We start from the raw sequence: 18,046 nt of genomic DNA on the forward strand, positions 1-18,046 counted from the left end.
TCAAGTCGCTGGTTAAAGTTATAGTTAGTTGATGCAACTCACCCTAAATATGCATAGGTAAACCTAATAAATAAATTAGATTTAAAAATATATATCTTATATATAAAATTCTCGTGACACAATGTTAGTTACCATATTCCTCCGAAATGGCTTGACCGATTTCTATGAAATTCTATATGTGTAGTTGGTCTTAAAATCGGCTACTACCTATTTTTTAATCTCGTGCGAACGGAGTTGCAGGCGACTGCTAGTAACCTCATAATTTTATGTTTAACTAAGCTAAGCTACTTATAATAGTCAATAAGCTACCATTTCTGGCCTATTTAATTAATGTTTAACAAAAAATAACAAAACCAACCGACAGAACGTAATTAATAGAGACAAATAAAGCTTTACCTTTTATCCTTACGCCTCGAGTTGTAATTCCCAGAAAAAAATTATCGTTCTCATCCCATAATAAAGATAAAAAAGAACAAACTATTGCTTATTCAAATTGTATTATTCAAATGAAATGTAAGAATATTTAATTTAAATAATAAATTTTTCGAGCTATTTGCTAGCTTGTTCAATAAATCTTTTCTTTTTTATTAAAATGATTGAATAGTAAAATGAAATTTCAAAGAACAGACTCTTTGTTATATTTTAAAGACCATTTAATTTGTAGACTTATATAACTTAGAACATTCAGACAGGTTAATTGAATTTTGTCAATCTTATTTCGTTTGTACTTCTAAGAAAGTCTGATCCTATGTGAGCGTAATTCATTCCTTTAAAAAAGACATACGATTGATTATATAATATGTCTATGACATCGACAGATCAAAAAAGGCATTTACAAGTTTATTACTTGAGTTACTTTTGGTAATTTAGGCTCTTATCATCATCAGCTCACTATACGTTCTTACCGAGAGGCTGGCACCTTCCCTAAGTTAAAGGTGATTAGGCCATAGTCAACCACGCTGGCCAAGTACGGGTTGGTTGACTTCACACATATCTTTGAATTTCTTCTCAGATATGTGCAGGTTGTATCACGATGTTTTCCTTTACCGTAAGAACGTCGAATAAATGTACATATGTAAATCGGAAAATCGAAAAACACATTGGTACATAGCGGGATCCGAACCCAAGACCTATAGATTGCAAGTCAAGTGCTTGACCCCTGAGCCACTCACGCTCTTTAGGCTCTTATGGGAAAGACAAATGTTGACTCATCCAATCAGTGTAAAAATGTAGAGATTTTTTTTGTAATATAACTCTATAGCTATGAACTTGCTCTATAGTTTCGTAACTTGCGAATGCGACAAAATTATCAATTGTCAACGACCAATTTAAATCAGACGTCAGTCTTGTTTATAATGTATATGCTTCATCTGGTTTTCTCATCTTTCCAGGATTAAATAATATGTATTATTAGCTGTCGCCCGCGACTCCCTCCGCGCGGGATTATAAATAGATGTTGGCCGATTCTCAGACCTACTCAATATGCTCACAAAATTTCATGAGAATCGGTCAAGCCGTTTCGGAGGAGTATGGGAACGAAAATTGTGACACGAGTATTTTATATATAAGATTAAGGTATTATGGTCTTAAAAATATTCCACAGTTTTATTTTGAACAAAAAACAATTACAAATGAACAAATTATTGCCGAAACAAAGATTAGTTTAAATTATTCAGTTAGAGCCGGCCGCCTCTCGGTTTGTCCTCCGAAACAGAAATAAAGACAGTACAGGTAAATTGTATTTTAAATTTTTGCACGATTTTCCAACGAGCTTCTACTTTTAAGTTATTTATAAAGTTGATTTCAAAGACAAAATAAGGACAAAGCCATGCAATTATAATTGCCACTTCTGAATTAAACAATATAGATTACGATGAGTTTATTTTTCTTTTATGATAATTCCATAATGCCAGCGTTGAACAACTTTTTCGCTTGGCACAGGACAGGAAAGGGTTCGCTGAGCTGACGGCCAACCTCCAGAAATGGAGAGGCATTGGAAGAAGAAGAAAAAGATAATTCAAATGCCACATTTGAGCAGAAATCACATTCACTCATAATGTAATAAACATATACCTATAATCTTCGACCGAGCATTTGTTCGCGTGGAATTGCAAAAAAAAATTAGCAGTCTATGTGTTCTTCCAGACTGTTCTATATCCAAATTTCATCGAGATCTATGCAACCATTTTGAAAGTACCTTCTAACATCCATTATCCATCCATGTAAACATTCGGATTTGTAATATTAGTAAATTTATTTCATAAAATGTTGGATGCTCTTTATAACAAATTTAATTATCTACTCTACAAAATTGATGAAAAGCCTACTTGAAATAATAACAAAACAACATAAAACAATACAGCGGATCCATTTGTTCGTTTCGTATAATTTGGACACAGACGGTGTATTTTATACATTTACCAATGCGAGCTTAATAATAATTTTGGAATTTCAATTTTAGCAGACTTTATATAGAATTAACCGTACAAAGAATTCGTAATTTAGAATACCTATTGAAATTCGGAAAGGAAAAACTCATGGTAACACTGGCTGTTCGCAGCGTGAAGATTTCAAATGAGATTCGTGCTTTGATGTCATAAAAAGGTAACGAGTAAAAGTTGAAGCTTTTCGACGACAGCTTTGAAATATTTCGATTTGTATTATATAAAATTAATTTTATCTTATCTGCGAAGAGATTCTGTATCTTACTTTTTACTAATATTATAAATGCGAATGTTTAGATTTATGGATGGATGGATGGATGTTTGTTAGAAGGTATCTTCGGACCTGCTAAACGAATCTTGATTATGGCACAGATGTAAAACATAGTCTAAAAGAACACATAGGTGAGCAGAGCCACGGACGACAGCTAGTTAAATTATAATCCTACTTCAGTTTACAAATAACATCACAGAGTAGGAATTAGATGTCTAAAAGAAAGCTATTTTACTTTTTTATAGTAATTTACAATAAATCCATTGCTGAGTAAATCATAGAGTATAAACATCTTTGGGACATTAAATGATAATTTGTCATACGATCTTAAAAAGCGAATGCTAAAAAATAACCCCAGGAAAAGATGAAAAAGATTCGTGCCATAAGCACAAGTATGATAAATTGCCTTTTATTTAATTCGTTAGAGCCTCATCGATCATTTCTAAGGCTTCTCTCTGCAGCGTTTATTTTTTCATATTAGAGATATTGAAAATTGATGCAATATTTTGGAATATCAATACTTGAGGTACAACCCTAAGTTATAGGTACATCTGTATGTTGTACAGTCAGCTGCATTAATATGTATTCATTTACAAAAATTCAGAAACTTGTGTAGGTCACGCGTTTCAAAAATACGTATGCACGTATTCATCACTAACATTTATTCATGGTCGGAAGTATGCGAACGGATACGTGTACATATGTTTTTATACCTGAAAGCATGTTCTGGTTTCTGAAGCTTTGTAAATGGATACATAGTTATGAAGCTGACTGTACTGTAAAATTCCATTTAGGGATGTCATTCTCGATAAATTTTAAAAGTATTAGCTTGTTTTGTATATTAAGTATTGTATTGGTTCGTAAATAGTAGCTATGTAGCATGCTTGCTCCAAAAATGTTTTACAAACCTACATGAGAAGTATTCAAGAGAGTTTTTGTTAAAATATTACGACGTTTGCATATGTTTTTATTAAGTGAAAAAAAATAGTGTATTATATATTATTACTATTATTAAATTTGTTAAATCTTTATTCACAATAGAATATGCTTTTAATGCTCGTTCAGTATTATAAAATATGCACGAGGCTTCACGGTTGTTTGTGGCAGTCCAATTTATTTGTCAAAAGTGGAAACTAAATTGAAATACTTCCTGGGTACGATATTAAATTGTGATGCTGAGATTGTAAAAATGTAATAAAGCATTATGTTCAGTAGACATTTTTATAAATTCACTGAATTAAGGTAATCTCTCATAGGATTAATGTTAATATATTTTAAATCATTGCTAATTATGGTGACCGTTTAAATATAAGGTTAAACAATGTTAACATGGATGTTTTGATGAATTTGGGTTACTAATTGTAAAACTAACTGATTCAAATCCACTCTCTGTTCTCTTTAAAATCTAATTATTTGATGAAAAAATTAAGTTGAAAGATCGTAGGTCCTAGCTTTTACTTTGCCTGTCTAATTTGCTTAGTGATAAACTAAGTGGTCGGCTTAGTTAGTAAGGAAGAATGGAAGATAGGAAAAAAGAAATAAATATATTTATTTAGAGAAAAGATGTTCATTCGGTATGTGCTGCGGTGGATGCCAAAATACCGATTTTCGATAAACCCTAAGTTGTTCCATTCTCAATTTAATTTAATTATAGTATTAATTTTATCTAAATATATAAAATCAATTGCTGTTCGTTAGTCTCGTTAAAACTCGAGAACGGCTGAACGGATTTATCTTATCTTGGTCTTGAAATGTGCGCGGAGGACTTGGGAAGGTTTAAAAGGTAAGAAAAGTTCGAATAGTAGCCGGGCACTCATTATGGGTTTTTTTTCATTCCACGCGGACGGAGTTGCGGGCGACAGCTAGTTTATTATATTTTATTTTAGTTACTCGGAAAACTTATATTGACAAATAATCTTTTGGCGTTTTCCATAGTTTGGATATATACTTTTCTAGTCATTCACATCTGTTACTGTAAGCATGAACGCCTAGTGGTACTTGACCTATTTTCACTAAACATAAAATTGTGTAGTAGAAAATTGCCTTTTCACATATAGAGAATGTTTTATGTATTGTTAATGACTATTAGAAGAATTTCAAAGGCACTTTTTCTTTGCTAATTATGAATAAGCACATTTAGTATGAGGCTACTTTATGTATGCTTGAAAAATATTTGTTTGTTTGTTTAAATACATATTTGCTGTGATGCGGTTCAATTATAAATAACGTCTTACTGTAAGATTTCACTGCCGAAATTCTAGTACAAAAATGTATTTTCATCTCTTATATTCTCTTCGAAAAAAATAGTGACAAAAATATGTTTGCTTAAATGTTTCGTCAGTGAAAACCCACAGTAATTTCGGCCCATTTGCAATTAACTATTCCAATTTTTTATTTCTAGTAAGTGTTAAGTCGATAAAATATAAATGCGAGTAACGCCGCAGGCTAAACTTTATGACTATGAAAAAGCGTTCGCGATCCTTAAATTGAATTATACTACGACCGAAATATCTTGATACTTCGTTACTAATAATTTTTATTGTTCAAAAAGATTGTGTATAGTGCGATTGTACCATAGGTCCATTTTAGAATAAGTGAAAAAAATATCATTAAAAGACAAGGACATACACATGGATTATTTGCAATAAATACAATGTTTCTTAAATTATCTTCATTTTCTCTTGACTCTGTATATTTAGTAAGTATTTGCAAATTATTTTGTAAATACATACCTTATTTTTTTCATTTTATAAACTGGCGTTATGCCTCAAGGAATTTTAATCCAACTATAAAAAGAACAAGAATAGCAACACCTTTGAAAAACATACCTACAAATTATATCCAAGCGCTATACAAAAGGCTTGACTTCTTTTCAATTTGTACCTTACACTGAATCTAGTCTATTCTTAAGCATGTTAAAGTTAAAACGTTAACTTAATACGTATTTTATACTAAGAGTTAGTGAAGTATATGTTTTGGTACTACTTTTATTATTGAAATTATGTATACATAAGATAAGAAAATCGAAGTGATAATATGGGTAGAGAAATTAAACGATGGAAAAATGTGTTATCGACCACAAAAAGGAACGATTCAAAGGGTATGTAGATTTATTAACCAAGTAACAGTAGGTTTTTAGGACTAAAAATACTGTTGGAAACATATTGTCATCTCTCTTTTATTAAAGAATATAACAGGGATAACGATATGTTTTATACAAAGATTTTGGTCACAGAAACCAACGGTAAAACGAATAAACCTACTACTACCAAAGGAAAACAAATCTCCGTCTGTACAAATTGTTCCTATCTAATCCTTAATTTGTAAAATGAGGAAAACTAACTGCTAATTTCAAGCAGCTAAACTACATTATGTCTAAACGATTAAACTACACGTAAGTTTAAATTCGTCAAGTCGCTTAAAATTCAAGCATGTGTACCATACGAATTGTTATTTGCATAAGCATTCCTTGCCATGTCGTGTTCCTTCGCAGAATTATTTTGTCGTTTGCGGCGTTCACACCTGCAAATCGTTCTACCTTTACTACTTGTTTGATATCACCAATTCATGTTGATTTCACTTTTATAGCATCTTATTTAACTTTAGCAGTATGTGATTCGTGCGAAGTTACTCAAGTATCGTAAAGTTTTAGCAAAACAATTTTCATTTCTCTCTTTCGTTAATTGAGCAACGCTCGTTCGTGCTCTTCGTCCTGTGAAGCCATTTACTTTGCTTCATTTAATACTTTATATTTCAATTCTTTTTGATTGTTAAGAATGTTCAATTAACTTAGTAAATTTAGTTCCTTCATCACTCTCAATACACGTACATTACTTTGACTATTGGTATTAAAGTTGTTATAAAATCTTGAAAATGGATCAGCTAACAAAATTCATTGTGTACAACAAAATTCCTGAAAGTCGAACAAGCTTGAACTACGAAGCAATGAAGACACGGAAAAGAGAAAAGAATATGACAAGTGAAGAGTTTGATAAAAGACTGTTACTTTTGTCACCCGATTTGGAGAAAATGTACGAAGGTAAGGTACCATAAATTAAAACTCCCATTGATAGACACAAAGGCCATCAATATTTAGCTGTAATTAAATTATAGTAAGTACCAAATATACAATATTCCGAGTATTTATCTAATAAAGTTGTTTCGGGACACTAAATTAATAAAACATAGATGTTTATTCTTAGCATTAGAAAAGTCTGATATAGATGTTTATGGTCACAAAGACTTCAATATAAAGACTACATGCGGCTTTTTATGAGGGTAGTAACAAGTCGTTTCGTCGTAAACACCTAAAGCTACGTTGGAATGAGCGTAAAATTCACCAACTTCTAGTACTATTTTCAAAATTAAATATTTAGGTATTTTTATACCAATTTATTTTCATTGTTTTGAAATAATATAAAAGCTAACTGAAATAAGGAGTTTTCAACCTTATGTCCTTAAATTCTTTGCTTGTATCTTCATTTGTGTAAATATTGTCTATGAAATGGAAAGTGTTCCAATCCAGTCCACTAAACAAAATCACATTGTTCATCAAACATTTCAAACATGTAGAAAAATGCTGTATAATCTTACTCATCATATAAATGCGAATGTTCGGATGGTTGGATGTATGTTAGAAGGTATCTCCAGAGGCTGCATGGATCTCGCTGAAATTTGGCCTAAATGTAGAACATAATCTGAAAGAACACATAGGCAACTAAGGTTTTTTTTGTAATAGTGCGCGGACGTAGTCGCGGGCGACAGCTGGTATGAAATAAAATAAACAAACACGTATTTATCAAGAATAAAACTTGCATGAAATATAAAAGTATGTTACCATAAAGTATGTATGTTCATAATATGCGTGTTATATTTTCATACAACATTTACATTGCAATGCAAACCTTACGCTACGTAGATCCATGTGAAACCTGACGACTGTTGGTAAAGTGCAAAATTGTGTTCGGATTACAGCGAGCAGCAAGCAAGGCAACTGCGGCTGTCGAATTCTTATTTCTATTTGCAACGGATCGTGCTCGCGCCGCGCTGTGCAAGCGTAGCAAGCGAAAAAAACTTGGTCTTACTAAAACTTTGTATATATTTTTATTTTGTTTTTATTTTTCAATGTTTATAGATTTTTTAATATCCAATTGATATTTAAATTATTTTATATCAAAAATACAATTCTAATTTTGACTTTAAATTATTATTTCTTGTAAACTAGATTTCTGCAAGATGTCTTGTCATAATATTATATTCCAAACTCTTATTATTATTATCATCGTCAGTATATTTACATAAGAGTTTAAAATCAAATACTTAATTATTTCTATTACGTTAATTTATTTTAGAACCAGGCGTCATCCAACAAATTATCACCATCTCAAAGACCGGCAACGCATCTGCGGTTCCTTTGGTATTGTACCCGCTGCTCGTCCCCTTCTGTTATAAAAAAAAAATATTCCATGTAAAGATTTTTTCACCTATAAAACTGAGGATATTCTCAACCTCAAAAACCTTGACTTTAAACAAAACGTAACTTCAAAGTCGTGTATCGGCATATTCTCAATTTCAAGCGTGACTGAGAGCTCTAACGGTGCAAACTATATCATCAGATTGAACGCCTGCAACCAACGAATTGTGAGTAATCACGCCAGTACATACCAATAAGGAAATTTGACTCTGAATTTACCTTGTATACCCTTTTTAAATGGGTAAATAGTTAATATATTATTCTCACTATTATTATTGTGAAAGTTTAAATAAATGGATGTTTGTTAGAAAGTATTTCCAAAACAGCTGCATGGATCTCGGTGAAATTTAGCACAGATGTATAGAATATAGATAGGAAGAACGCACAGGCTATTATTAGTTTCTTAATTCCGCGCGGACAAAGTCGCGGGTAACAGCTAGTACTGTATCAAGTAAACTGAAGTGATTTTAGCGTTCGGCATGTTATCTTCATTAATATCGATCACTTTAGAAAAGTTACAATCTTTACTAACTTAAACTTAAAATTTTTCATAACTTTGTTTATGCTTGAATTTATTTTGCGTCGTATTTAGTCTATCTAGTACTAAAGATGCTTTTAATTTGAATACATACACGCTTTCTAATGTTATTTTAGCAATATAAATCACACAACCTACTTATACATACATCAACCCATTCAGTTTGAAGGTTGATGAGAATCATGGCTACAACTACCAGGTTAATTTCGTAGAAGGTCGATACGTGGTAAACTTGCAATCAGTACCAAAGTGATCGATGCGCGTTAGTGGAAACTCAACGTAGTAAGTAGATATATGTAAAATAAGAAATTCTTAGAAGTTTGTTCTGTAGAAGTATGATATACAAAGATAATGTCTCATAGTCTTTCACAGTATACTTGGAAGAATATGCACCACATCTAGTAGCTTCCTCTGTCTTACGAGATCACTGGTCGATGAGAAGGAAATTCATCCTAAATTTTTCGTCCTAATACGTAGCATTAATTCCAATGTGGTTGGACTCTTAACTGACAGTCCCAATATTTGTGACTGGTCTGACTGAATTTAGAATTTCTAAAGACATATATTTATTTGATTTAAATTAGTTCTCACATATATTAATTTTTGTACCATAAATTAAAGTCAACTTTTTGTCAGTTCCAAATACGTATCCTATATCTTTAAATGGCAATTCTTGTATATATATAATTGGAATCTCGGAATCGGCTCCAACGATTTTCATAAAATTTAGTATATGGGGGGTTTCGGGGGCGAAAAATCGATCTAGCTAGAAATCATTTTTAGAAAATGTCATTTTATTTGTCATAAGATCGAAAAATATTATTCATATTTCATCATTTTATTAGTAATTCGTACTGAAATATAATTTACAAAAAAACCCAATTAAAAAAAAGTGGAATTTAGCTGATAATGAGACCGACCTTTTCAATGCTTTTGGTTGGTTAATTTCAAAAACTCATTTACAGCGTCGGTGTATCAATCAGTTGGGCTGTCGTGTTTGTTTTGACGCTCCCGCTTTTCCACTAAAAGCGTTCGTGTTTAAATGCATATATGCAATAAACAAGATTTCACGGTTACTACAGTAAACACCTTAAATTGCAACCATTTTGAGTTCACACTCTACAAAGGTTTGACGTGTTGCAACGCTATACGATATTCCATCAGCTTCAAGTTCAAATATAAGTTCTCGCAATACTCCTAGAACTTCGTTTCCATTGTGTACAGTTCAGCGAAAAAGTTTTTGTCAACCGAATTTAGATTAAATAATAATAAAATGTTACGCGAAAATCAGGAGCGTCCTCCAACACATCTAGAAGGTATGTACGTCGATGTATCAGACATTATTTAAAAGAAGACGTGCCTATATTTTTACAAACTATATAAAACAATATTTTACATTCGTTTACCTAAAGACCGTTTCAATCCGACTTGTCAATAGAGCTCGAAAGGACTATCTTAACAAGGTCGTCCCCCGTCAAGACGACTTTAATAAATCTCACTCTTCAGATCCTCTGCTTATAAATTGTCGATAACATCTCACCACTTAGCTTCTTTAGCATTTTTAATGGGCGATTCGCACATTTTGAATAATAACGCATAACATAAAAGATAATATGTTAGATATCTTCAGATTTCGTGGCATGGAGGTGAAATCACACAGAGGAGGATTAAAAAATCATCATTTCTTTTTCTTCATAGGAGTACGACCAAGCTCCTTTTAAATTGTAAACCTGAATCCTATGGTTTCCAGAGCATAGGGAAATTTCTATAAAGTAAACGATGAAATTTTACTTTTCTTCCTAATATTTTTTAGAAGGTGTCCCCAGAACCGCTAAACGGATCTCGCTGATATTTTGTATAGATGTAGATCATATTCTGGAGGAACACATATGCTGCTGTTTTTTTTTTATTCGGCGTAGACGGAGTCGAGGGCGACAGCAAGTTAAACATATTTAAATCAAGTTTGCATGTATGAAATGCAGCGGCAATAGACACCTAACGTTAGAAGCGTGAGACACGAACGCAATTACTTCGAATGTCATTCACAACGCCACAAGGAAATTTCATATTCTGATTGTGATCTTGGCATTGGTTGGAGCTTCGATTTATTTGTTTGAAATCAATTTACAATACTTCCATATGGCGTCTTCGATTGTCGAACGTTAGTATGAACGTGTGTCTATTTCTTTTATACTTTTAATGATTATTCGTACCCTATCAATTTCAGTGCGTCTTTCTGTTATTTGAAAGATAGTTGATTATTGCGACTTCTTTATTTACAAGTTACATTGTCATTTATTCTGTTAAAGAAATATTTGTGAGCCACAGTTTCTCAGGACAATGTCGTTTTATAAATATATACTAAACAATTTCAATGCTGTGTCTTGATTTTTCTAAAATTTCAAAATTAGTTTCTACTCTACTCTACTCTAACAAACTATTACATCGGACTTAAACAATATGTTAAGAAAGAATGTTTTAGGAACATCACAAGAGGAGTTTTATGGTTATTTTTTAAATTTAATCTTTGGTTTTATTATCTTTATTGACTTTCCAAAGTCATTTTTAGTTCCTAAATTACAAAACAATAACCTATATAGTTTTAGAGTTAGTAATTACGACCAATTACGAGTAATTTCGTGTAAATATTGTGTTCATATTTCCCGTGCTGTACTTGTGAATATTCAAATGTATGCTAATACATAGAACTAATAAATATCACTTTATTTTCAGAGCGAGTGCTGTATGCAAGAAATAAATTTCTCTCGACTTCTAAGCCTGCTGTGACAGGCGGGAAGCCTATAACTGAGGAGCTTGCTATCGTAAGTTCCGCAAATACGTATCGAATATATTGCATTTGAAAGGAATTTGAATTGTTACTATTATTCAGAATTCATCTACTAAATATCTACGCTGCCTAAATTAACTGTAAATCTTTTATTTTATATATTACATTGTAGTTTCTTATAAATTGTAATGTCTTATATGCATTAGTATTAAGTAAAGTGCTAAGATTTAAGAGTGCGGTTTTTTTTAGTAAAATTACTAAAAAAAACTAGTACTTTATAAATAAGTAAATAAATAAAATATTTGTTACAACATTCAACGTTAAGAAGACGTTAAAAGAATTATGATTATCTTCGATTCTTCTAATCTTATAATATAAAAGAGTGATGTACTTTTGTTCGTGCGTATAATTACCTATGAAGTGCAAGACCTTAACCTAGAACAGCTTTACACTATCGATCGATTTGAATACTCGATACCGTATAAAGTGTTACGTTAAAAAAAGGTTATGTTTTAACTCCAACTGTTTGAGTTTAGATTACAAGAACAACGTTAAAGCAATTGTTGTATCAAACCAAATTCAGTAGGAGTGAAATTGTTTATTTGTTAATGTAGGAGCTTCGTATGACCACATTTGGTACAGCGGCGTGCCCGCCGCGTGGAGAATGGATACATTCACCGTTGGTCCTTCGAGCACCCGACCAGCCGCTCGCTTACGGTCTGGCCGCACCGCGTAACGGCACTCGATCTTTACTCTCCGCTCTACAGGCCCATCTTATCAAGTGGCTACTTTTTGATTCTAGACCAATGACAAAGGATAACAAGTCAACGGAGCCTCCTGAAAGGTAAAATTTGCGATACACACTAAGAATGGAAGTAGATTTTTTGGAAATTTTCTAATATTTATAATCTTGTGGTATGTAAATGTAAATGTCTAAAGTAAAAAAGACGAATAGATCTTAATACATCATGACTTAAAATAGACAAACTATATGGCCGTACTAGTGATATAAAAGCTTACATATTTTAAAAGCAGGCACGTCTCTAGTGACACCTGTGTATGTTGCCGTCTCTTTATAAAACTCGCCATTTTAAAAATACACAAATTTTCGAACTCTATGACTTTTGAAATGTGCTATCCCAACAGACAAACAGGTTTAAGTTACCAAAATAACTCCATGAACTTATTTCAAATAAGTTTTTTAAGTTTTTATAATTTTAATTTATACTTTAACGACACATTTTTTTATTTTAAATTTACCCTTTTAATTACATTCAGTGTGATTATAACGTCACGAAATTCACAATTGCGTGGTGACATTTATGTATAAAACCCGAGGCGCGGCTACAGTTTGAAAATGGCTTACGCTTCACCGTGGCCTTTTCAAAATCATGCCCTATTCAAAATAAATGAGCCCGGTTTCTTTCTGTGGTACATATGTAAGTGTGCAATGTAATCAAGGGAATACATAACTTTTTCTTTACTATTCTACATAAGACACTATTATATATTAACGAGTTTTAAAATTTATACATCAAAGTTAAAAAGATTTAAGCATTCAATTTCCTTTTATTATTAAGCATCCACTTTGATAATAACTTCATTATAAAAAACTATTATACATAGAATTATTATCATCGCCCTCTTAATATCATCATCATTATCATCGTCATCATCTTCGCCATAGTCATCATGATTAACATCAACGACCATCGAAGGAAATAAGCGGCAATGGATCATCTCACATCTGTAATAATTATTTATAACTCCATTAATTGTACATTTTGTGCCTTATCTCTTAACATCTTTAACATAGTTAACATTGAATTTCATTTGTGCCATTCAACAGCTATTTGCGTCCGTCAGACGAACGACAGGAGGAAGCACTTTGGCGGGCATGTAGTGAAGTGATCTGGCGCTGCGGCGGAGGATTTAATTCACAGAATACACCGGAGACAAAGGTTACAGTCGCTCTGCCTACAGGGAAAACGTACGTGCAGCATAGTGCATCGTATTATCAGGATGGTGTTACTGAAAAGGTGAGATATTAGTCGTAATTCGTCATACCATAGTTATGACACAAAAGGTAAAGGACACACATGTTAATGAAGAGCGTCAGCGACCCGGGCTTAAATTCGTAATTTGCAAGTGAGTTCGAATCCGGCCATGCACTAACGTGTTTTTCGATTAACATAACTACATTTATCTGATATGGTTACGGTGAAGAAAAACATCGTGATGCAACCTGCACATATCTGCAAATAAAATATAAAATTCAAAGATATTCATTGCCTATGACTTAGTCAACTCTAACTTAGGGTATACTCCGAGCCCCTTAGTGAGGGCTTATGGTGATGATCATGATGACGTATTTAATAGCTCGATTGATTTTTAAATTTATTTCTTAAAATATTGTAAGTGAATAAATAACGAAACACCACGAAATAATGGAGATACCAAAATTTTCAGTACGAGGAATATATAATAAGAAATATATTTCTAACGTAAATGTAACAAATATTGAACATGCTATTTTAATGCCTTCATTTACTGAAAGCTGTTTTAATATTTTAAACGTTAGTTTTAAACGAAGTGAATGAAAAAAATGAATGTCCAATAACGAAATTCTGCGGATTATAAAAAATAAAACCTACATTCCAGATTCATTTATCGATGTCAAACGTTCGGGTCGTTTTCGAATAATTATTTTAATTTGAAAAAAATATTATTTTCAAGCTGCATTTATTTGAATTCAACAAGTTGGAAGATTTGCAGATCTTTATAAAGCGGTACATGTATGTGGTAAGTAGGTATTTTCAGATTCTACTAAGTTCTAACTATGCTGGATATAATTTTGATTGATTCAAGTGTTTGATACCAACACTATTGACTATTGTAATTTTTTTTAGTTTCTTCTGGAGGAAGGAGCTGGTGCGTTATTAATTCTTTATGCTGCTGTATTATCCAGAGGATGTGAGAAGTAAGTAGCAATGCCTCATCGTCTTCTTTATAGTCCTTAGTAGATTATCTTCTCTTCTGGTAAACACAATGTTAATAATATCTCAAAGGTTTTCTTTTCGCGAGACGGCAACGAAGCTCGAAGAAATCAAAGATAACTAATTGGCTTTTAAGTTTGATAGATATCATTTTCAACATGAATCTTCGAGCCCAAAGTTAATATTAATTAGTTACGCTTTTGCCAATTATTGAAAAACACGAGAAACCCTAAACATTTGTTTACACAGTGGTTTGATTATTTTTTATTTTTCTAGTATCATGAAGGATCTTGATGGTAAATTAAATTATTTGGTATCAACCCAAGTGGAAGGTTCCATCAATGTGACAATGTTGGTCCTCACTGGTAGAGCTACTCCGTATCTTCACAATGGCGTTATGTACGTTGGTGATGAGGATCATTATGTAAGTTTGGCTTTTTTGAGCAGTTTTGATTGGTAATCAGTAACCAGATTTGGGGCTAGATCTAGGTAAACTATAAATAATTAAGAACTAGCTAGTATTGTTTTCAAGAAAACGTCAAATCACGTATATATTTTACTTTTTAACTTTTTTTATTAGATCATTTCTGAAAGTGAACTCATTGATTTACAATATATATAATATATATATACTCTAAATTATCACGGTATTGAAACTGTAAACACGGTATTGAACTTATCGATTGTCAACATAAAGCTGCCGGACTCGAGTGTAACTGAGCCGAATCACATCTCCGGACAATGCGATTGATCGAGTCACAAATTCTAGTTCTATGTCTACATTGACACTACCCACGCTGTATTTCACAAAACAGTATACGATAGAGCAGATAAACTATGAACCATTCGTGCGGGACGTTACAGTTTCATGGAAGTCAATTGGGTTAGATAAAGTCGATCTTTATTTTATAACGATTGAAAACAATGTCGTTTAACCTTTGAATGAAAACAAATACCTTCTAAAGAAAATCACCAATCTTGTTTTATAAAAAAATTTACATTTTTTGACGCGCTTTGAACGCTTAACAAAAATTATTTTGTTCATCAGTAGAAAATGTCTAATCAGTAGTAAAGACAACGTATCACTACATCATAATTCAGGGTTTTAATCATCAATCAAAAATAAAGTCTCCTATCAGGCTATGCCGCAGTTTGGAGTACTGTTTAGAAGTCTCGTTGGCCTGCTGGTCTGGTATGGAAGTGACGACAACAGCTCCGGCCATCTCACCAAGCAACATCCTGGCTCCAGATTGAAGACACCAGCTTTGCCTATATGGGTAATCTTAAATTGCTTTATTTTGACACAGAAATACAGATTATATAAATTCATCAACGCTCCATATATCATTCCTAAATTAAACAATACAAGCATTGAGAAACAATAAAAAAGATCCGAACAAAGATTTCTACGAGTACTGTGAATTAGTAATCGTTTTTATTTACATAAATCCTATTAGAGAAGTAAACTAAATTGATACTAAATAATTCTTTTTATCAACTAAAATCCTAAAAGCATTAAATTTTTTATGTAATCTGATACCAACGATAGGGTTCAGAAAATAGAGCAACTGGAAATATTTTTGTGAGCGATGTGGTTTCTATTGGAGCTTCATTAATATTTAGTTAAGGACGGAAAGGTCTAAGTGAAACTTCGTCTATCCAATACTGTTTGAATATTTAAGGAGATAGAGAAATTTATTTTAGATCGTTTTTAGGTGACCTGCTGCTCTGGACATTACGGCGTATTGTTTAATACGAATCGAGAATTACTCAGAAATTATCATGCTGAACGTCGGTAAGAAATAGTCAAATTCTTACACAAGCTAGTGAAATGGTTATAAAGATATAAGTGCCTTCACCAGAAGGTCAGGCATTTGCCATAAGCACATATGTACATCTATATATGTCCACTGTCTTTAAGTAGGATTGTGGTCAAGCGCTGGTTTACTCAATTTGGAAATTGTTATTTTGAGCAATTAAGTATCGAGAACCAAAACAGTCTAAGCCTAAATTGATAAAAGCAGTAAGATTTAAGAATCTACTAAAAGCAAATATTGTCTTGAAGCAATTAGATATGTATGAAGAATACGAAAAGGAACGTATTTCAAACATGTATTGGGTGAGCAACATTCACTGCTGATACCAATCTATCGAGATCCTCTTGAACTTCACTTAAGAAGCAGTAACAGTATGGAGTAGTTAGAAGATGGTTAAAATCTCACTAACACGTGTCTTTTGATACCTTTCTTATCAAGGTTCGACATACATTACTACACGTGTGGTGGATGCCACGTGCTCCTCAACGTGGACACTAGAAGCCACGAAGACGTCGTCGGCGGTCTACGCTCTGATGACATCAGCGCAACGCCCTTGGAGAAACTCATTCATACCAAGTAAGATTATTTTTCTTTTAGTCTTCTCTTTCTAGTTGTGTGTGCAATCAGGCATTTTCTGTATTTACAGATTTTCAAAAGTTGATGTTGGTACTTCTTGTGTTATGAATTTCTATTAATTTTCAGATGGCAAGATGCGAAGATAACATGGACCGGAACTGTGCCACATATTGGAGAAAGCCCAAAATGAAATGATGAAAATTCATATTTACTAGTCTTGAATACATAGTAAATTGAACATAGAACATAGAACAATTAAATAGACATGCAAGTCAAAAATAGAAAATGTAATAGCACATTTTAGGTGTGGGAAGTTAGTAGAAACTGTTATTTGCATTGAATAACTAATCGTGGGTTTCTGAGAGCAAAATTCTCGTTAAAAACGTATTGTTATCACTATTTTTTCAATAATGACAGGGAAGACAATATGCTTTATACAGGGATTTTGTTCTCGGAAAGCAACGGTAAAAGAAATACACAGCTTTCAAGTCTTAAATTTACGTAAATAAAAAGCACCTTTAATTTTCCAATTTTATGTGAGATATATAGAATGCAGCAACGTTTAAAAAAGAAATGTTATTACATTCTTCTAACTATTTTAAATTGTATCAATTACTTTCATGTAAAATTCACACACGTGAAAAAGAAAAACGAAACCGGTCGCAGCGATATACGTGCCATTTTAACCGGTAAACGTTTCCAATGGATGGCCAAAAAAAATGATGGCCGCCGAAGCGGGCTTTGGCAGAATTCTATTGACTAATTTTAGTTTTTTTTTTATCATCGAGAGTTGAGTGAATTCGGCAAATGGAGTGAAATTTTGTACCTTTTAAATAGGAAGCATTTTATACATCGAAAATACCAGTTACGCTTGTAAATCCCGATTGAATTGTTAGGAAGACAATCCGACACTGTGGCGGTGTAATGGCGCAACACTAGCCTTACTAAAATGTCGACGTTTACGTCACCTCACTAATAATTCTGACACTTGGGTTTGTAATATAAGCGCGCCACTCGCGCCAAAGGATTCTAATTAATCATGTTTAAAGAATGTATCAGAATATTATTTTAAACTATCAAAGATTCATTCTGTATTAAAATTAATTACATATAAGGAGATGCAACCGACGATACTATTCTATT

The 18,046-nt window shown here is 32.5% G+C and overlaps 1 protein-coding gene across 1 annotated transcript; it reads left to right on the forward strand.

Moving 5' to 3' along the window:
* The first annotated feature begins 6,592 nt into the window (after nucleotides 1–6,592).
* LOC106127562 (protein FAM188B2-like) lies at nucleotides 6,593–17,258 on the forward strand. The gene is made up of 11 exons (XM_013325667.1): nucleotides 6,593–6,754; nucleotides 11,460–11,548; nucleotides 12,129–12,358; nucleotides 13,364–13,553; nucleotides 14,251–14,316; nucleotides 14,424–14,494; nucleotides 14,787–14,934; nucleotides 15,650–15,787; nucleotides 16,226–16,305; nucleotides 16,766–16,903; nucleotides 17,030–17,258. Exons 1-11 carry the CDS (start codon nucleotides 6,661–6,663, stop codon nucleotides 17,091–17,093), a joined length of 1,308 nt encoding a protein of 435 aa, XP_013181121.1. The 5' UTR covers nucleotides 6,593–6,660; the 3' UTR covers nucleotides 17,094–17,258.
* The last annotated feature ends 788 nt before the right edge of the window (nucleotides 17,259–18,046 follow it).

This window comes from Papilio xuthus, unplaced genomic scaffold (assembly GCF_000836235.2).
Source record: "Papilio xuthus unplaced genomic scaffold, Pxut_1.1 DF824655.1, whole genome shotgun sequence".
NCBI classification, from domain to species: domain Eukaryota; kingdom Metazoa; phylum Arthropoda; class Insecta; order Lepidoptera; family Papilionidae; genus Papilio; species Papilio xuthus.